This window comes from Chaetura pelagica, unplaced genomic scaffold (genome assembly GCF_000747805.2).
Source record: "Chaetura pelagica isolate M959 unplaced genomic scaffold, ChaPel_1.0 scaffold644, whole genome shotgun sequence".
In the NCBI taxonomy this organism is placed as follows: Eukaryota; Metazoa; Chordata; class Aves; order Apodiformes; family Apodidae; genus Chaetura; species Chaetura pelagica.
In genome coordinates, this window is record NW_009952986.1 from 37,875 (window position 1) to 42,950 (window position 5,076).

Below are 5,076 nucleotides of genomic sequence, written 5' to 3' on the forward strand. Positions count from 1 at the left end.
CGGCCCCTACATTCCCCCCCCCCCACCTTGAGGCACCCAAGGGTGGCAAATCTATCACTTGGGTGATGGGAGGAAATGAAAACCCCTCTCACCTCCATGTGTCCCCCCCCCAAAAAATAAGGGGTGTCTGCAGGGCTGGGAGGACTTCTCTGGGGGCCCCCCAGGTGGTTGAGGTGCTTTTAAGGCCAGAGGTTGGTTTCTCCCAGGTCTGAGGGGGCCAGAGGTCCCCCAACTGGTGGGGCAGGAAGGGGGGGCAGCTCCTGCCAGGCCCAGGAAGAGGAAGAAGGACATGGGGGGGTCTGGTGAGTGCCTGTGAGATTTTGGGGGGTCCTGGTGAATGTCCATGGGTGGGAGGTGGAGTCAAAGTCCCTGTCCTGGCTGGCACAGCCACGTCCTGCTGGACTTGCCACCAGCCACCCCTGGTGTTGGTGGGAGTGTCTGGGGAGGTTCTGGGTGGCTGCTCCTCTTTTAGTGATCGGGGGGGGTGTGAAGGTGGAGGGAGAGAGAATGGAGGGGTGGGAAAGGACCTCTGGAGATCATCCACCCCACCCCTGCCAGAGCAGGGTCACCTCCAGCAGGTCCCACAGGAACACCTCCAGCTGGGGTTGGGATGTCTCCAGAGAAGGAGCCTCCACAGCCTCTCTGGGCAGCCTGGCCCAGGGCTCTGCCACCCTCACAGCCAACAAGTTCCTCCTCAGCTTCAGATGGAACTTCCCACCTTCCAGATCCTGCCCATGGCCCCTTCTCCTGGCCCTGGGCACCCCTGAGCAGAGCCTGGTCCCCCCTCCTCACACTCCCTGGAGACATTGATCAGCACTGAGGAGATCCCCCCTCAGGCTCCTCTTCTCCAGCTGAGCAGCCCCAGCTCTCCCAGCCTTTCCTCACAGGCAGATGCTCCAGCCCCTCAGCATCTCTGTGGCCCTGCCCTGGCCTCTCCAGTAGCTCCTTGGCCTTCAGCAACTGGGCAGCCCAGAACAGGACCCAGTTCTCCAGAGGGGACCTCACCAGGGCAGAGCAGACCCCCCAGTCCCTCCCCTGCTTCACTGATGCTGTTGGAAATGTCCCCTCAGGAGCACAACCCACCAACCCCCTCCTGGCTCCAGATCCCACCCACAGCCACCCCAGGAGGAGCAGCCTGAAGAAACCAACTGTCACCTCTGCCCTCAGGAGACAAGGTGAGCCCCAGGAGCCCCCCCAGGACCCCACCAGGGAGACCCTGGACAGGGATCTTCAGGTGTTCTTAAGGTGTTTAGAGGTGCTGAGGGGTTTGTCTGGAGTTGTTTATAGAGGTTTTGAGGTGCCTTTAGGGGTCTTTAGATGTTCACAGGTGGGTGTTTGGAGGTGCTGAGGTGGTTTTTGAGGTGTTGAGGTGTTTTTAGAGGTGTTTTGAGAGATGTTGAGGTGGTTAGAGGTGGTTTTAGAGGTGTTGAGGTGTTTTTAGAGGTGTTTTTAGAGGTGTTGAAGTGTTTTTAAAGCTGTTTTTAGAGGTGTTGAGGTGTTTTTAGAGCTGTTTTTAGGGGTGTTTTTGCAGATGTTGAGGTGGTTAGAGGTATTTTTAGAGGTGTTGAGGTGCTTTTTGGAGTCTTCAGGTGTCTCTAGGTGTTCAGAGGCGTTTGTTTAGGGGCCTTGAGGTGTTCAGGGGTGCCTGGAGGTGTTGAAGTGTTTGTCTAGAGGTGTTTTTAGAGGTGTTGAGGTGGTTAGAGGTGATTTTAGAGTTGGTTAGAGGTGTTTTTAGAGATGTTTAGGTGGTTAGAGGTATTTTTAGAGGTGTTGAGGTGTTCCTAGAGGTGTCTTTAGAGGTGTTGAGGTGTTTTTAGAGGTGTTTTGAGAGGTGTTGAGGTGGTTAGAGGTGGTTTTAGAGGTGTTTTTGGAGATGTTGAGGTGGGTAGAGGTGTCTTTAGAGGTGTTGAGGTGGTTAGAGGTGGTTTTAGAGGTGTTGAGGTGTTTTTAGAGGTGTTTTTAGAAGTGTTGAGGTGTTTTTAAAGCTGTTTTTAGGGGTGTTGAGGTGTTTTTAGAGCTGTTTTTAGAGGTGTTTTTGCAGATGTTAAGGTGGTTAGATGTATTTTTAGAGGTGTTGAGGAGGTCAGAGGTGTTTTGAGAGGTGTTCTTGGAGGTGCTGAGCTGCTTAGAGGTGTTTGTCCCCATGGGACTCGTTTCCTCCTGCCGGTCCAACTTGGCACTGCAGTTCCCTTGAGTGTCCATGTGGATTCTGAGCCGGGTTCCTGCCCCCTCCAGGATGTCCCCAGCTGCTGGATGAGTCCCAGGTGTCCCTGTCCTTCCAGGACTGGTTGGCCAGTGTCACCGAGCGTATCCACCAGACCATGCATTACCAGTTTGAGGGTAAGTCCTGGACCATTCCCTCTCTCTTTTGGCACCATTAAATCCCAATTCATTAGCAAATAATCCCAAAGGTTCCTTTGTCCTGGGAGGTTCCTCATCCTGGACTTCTCAGCTGCCCAGGGTTGGAGTTTGGGAAGGGGAAAATTCCTCCCCAGGGTTATTATTGATGTTGGGATTGGACATGGAAGTGGGAGGAGACAAAGTGTGGTGGGATCAGGGCTTGGAGATGTGGAATGTTCCACTCCCAACCCAAATGAGCTTGTGGTTCTGGAGGAGTCACTGCAGGAGAAGCACAACCATGGGGAGCAGAGACCTGGAGGGGCTGAGCCCCACCAGGACAAGGCAGATGGAGACCCAAAGGGTGACCAGGAGAACCTGGGTTGTCACCTGCAGGGAAAGGAAACACCTCCCCATCCCTGGGGGTGTTGAAGGGCAGGTTGGATGGGGCTTGGAGCAGCCTGGGCTGCTGGGAGGTGTCCCTGCCCATGCAGGGGTTGGGACTGGATGATCTTGAAGGTCCCTTCCAATCCAAACCAGTCCATGATTCTATGAGAAGAGAAGGCTCCAGGGAGACCTTAGAGCAGATTCCAGTGCCTGAAGGGGCTCCAGGAAAGCTGGGGAGGGACTTGGGACAAGGGCAGGGAGGGATGGGATGAGGGGGAGGGATGAAAACTGGGAGAGGGAGATGGAGGTTGGACATGAGGAGGAAATTCTGTGCTGTGAGGGTGGTGAGAGCCTGGCCCAGGTTGGGCAGGGAAGCTGTGGCTGCCCCATCCCTGGGGGTGTTGAAGGGCAGGTTGGATGGGGCTTGGAGCAGCCTGGGCTGGTGGGAGGTGTCCCTGCCCATGAAGGTTGGGTCTAATGATCTCCTAGATCCCTTCCCACCCATCCCATGATGGGACCCACCAGCAGATCCTGGGAAGTGTTTCCCAAGCAGCTGCAGGGGTGGCAGGAGTGGGGACATTCCAGGCTGGAGTTGTTGGAACAACCTCTCCCTGCCCTCAGCCCAGCTCCTCCTGTTGCCCTCCAGGCCACCCTGAGCCCCTGGTGTTCCACATCCCCCAGGAGTTCTTTGAGGCCCTGCAGCAGAGGATCTCCAGTGGCACCAGTAAGAAGAGGTTGCCCAACTCCACTGCAGGTCAGGAGGACATGGGGGGAGGCAGGAGAACCCAGCAAGAACCTTCCTCCCTCCATCCCAACTTCCAGCAGCTCCTCCCCTCCCTGCAGCCAACTGGGGGACACTGGAGTTGGGACTGGGAGCAGGAGCTCAGGGGGACACATGAAGCCCTGGGACAGCAGGGAAGGGATGGCAGCCCAGTCTGGGCCACTGGGAACCAGTTCCCAGCCTTCAGCAGAGCAGTGGGAGTCCAGGGAGCAGGAATAAACCAGTTCAGGCTGCAGGAATAAACCAGATCAGGGAGCAGGAATAAACCAGTTCAGAGCAGGAATAAACCAGTCCAGAGCAGGAATAAGCCAGTTCAGGCTGCAGGAATAAACCAGTCCAGGGAACAGGAATAAACCAGTGCTTGGTTTACTTATTACTAAGTTAGTGAAGGTTTAGTAGCAGCTCTCAAGTACTAGTTAACCCTTCTACTCTCCCTTCCTGAACAAACCCAGTTCAGAGCAGGAACAAACCAGTCCAGAGCAGGAATAAACCAGTTCAGGCTGCAGGAATAAACCCAGTCAAGTGAGCAGAAATAAACCAGTGCTTGGTTTACTTATTAGTTAGTGAAGGTTTAGTAGCAGCCCTCAAGTACTAGTTAACCCTCCTCCTTCTCTCCCTCCCTGAACAAACCCAGTTCAGAGCAGGAACAAACCAGTCCGGGGAGCAGGAATAAACCAGTCCAGGGCAGGAATAAACCGGTTCAGGGAACAGAAATAAAACAGTGCTTGGTTTACTTAGGAGTTAGTTAGTGAAGGTTTAGTAGCAGCCCTCAAGTACTAGTTAACCCTTCTCCTCCTCTCCCTCCCTGAACAAACCCAGTCCAGGGAGCAGGAATAAACCAGTTCAGGGAACAGGAATAAACCAGTGCTTGGTTTACTTACTAGTTAGTTAGTGAAGGTTTAGTAGCAGCCCTCAAGTACTAGTTAACCCTTCTCCTCCTCTCCCTCCCTGAACAAACCCAGTCCAGGGAGCAGGAATAAACCAGTTCAGGGAACAGGAATAAACCAGTGCTTGGTTTACTTACTAGTTAGTTAGTGAAGGTTTAGTAGCAGCTCTCAAGTACTAGTTAACCCTTCTCCTCCTCTCCCTCCCTGCAGCCTTTGTCCGCAAGGACGCGCTGCCCCTGGGCACCTTCTCCAAGTACACCTGGCACATCACCAACATCCTGCAGGTCAAGCAGATCTTTGACACCCCCGAGGTAAAGTTGGGGGGCACCCCCAGACCTCCCCAGAACCCCCCCAGTTCCCTCCCTCACCCTCCTGCTCCCCTCTTTGCCCACAGCTGCCCCTGGAGATCACCCGGAGCTTCGTCCAGAACCGCGACGGGAGCTACGAACCTTTCCAGTGTCCCCGGGTGGAGGTGGAGAGTGTCCCCCCAAATTATGGGCACCCCGAAAAACAACAGCCCATCCGACCCCTGGAACTCAAGACCTTCCTCAAAGTGGGTGAGTTGTTGGCACCAGCTGGGGACGGTCACCAAGCCCTGCCCGACCACGGGGGGCTCTGGAGCTCCAGGGGAAGCAGGAAAGATCCTCCCAGGGGCAGCTTCCCCCCTCCCCTGCTCCTACCCCC

The 5,076-nt window shown here is 55.0% G+C and overlaps 1 protein-coding gene across 1 annotated transcript in view; it reads left to right on the top strand.

Annotated features, from left to right (window-relative positions):
- LOC104387703 (chromosome unknown open reading frame, human C2orf42) overlaps window positions 1–4,949 on the top strand; it is a gene marked incomplete at its 3' end in the record, with an annotated part of 7,614 nt that extends 2,665 nt beyond the window's left edge. The window contains exons 3-7 of the mRNA XM_009996485.1: window positions 1,071–1,175; window positions 2,236–2,340; window positions 3,371–3,478; window positions 4,603–4,703; window positions 4,787–4,949. Of these exons, the coding sequence (XP_009994787.1) occupies window positions 1,071–1,175; window positions 2,236–2,340; window positions 3,371–3,478; window positions 4,603–4,703; window positions 4,787–4,949 (582 nt within the window). The remainder of the gene's footprint in view (window positions 1–1,070; window positions 1,176–2,235; window positions 2,341–3,370; window positions 3,479–4,602; window positions 4,704–4,786) is intronic.
- Between the last annotated feature and the right edge of the window lie 127 nt (window positions 4,950–5,076).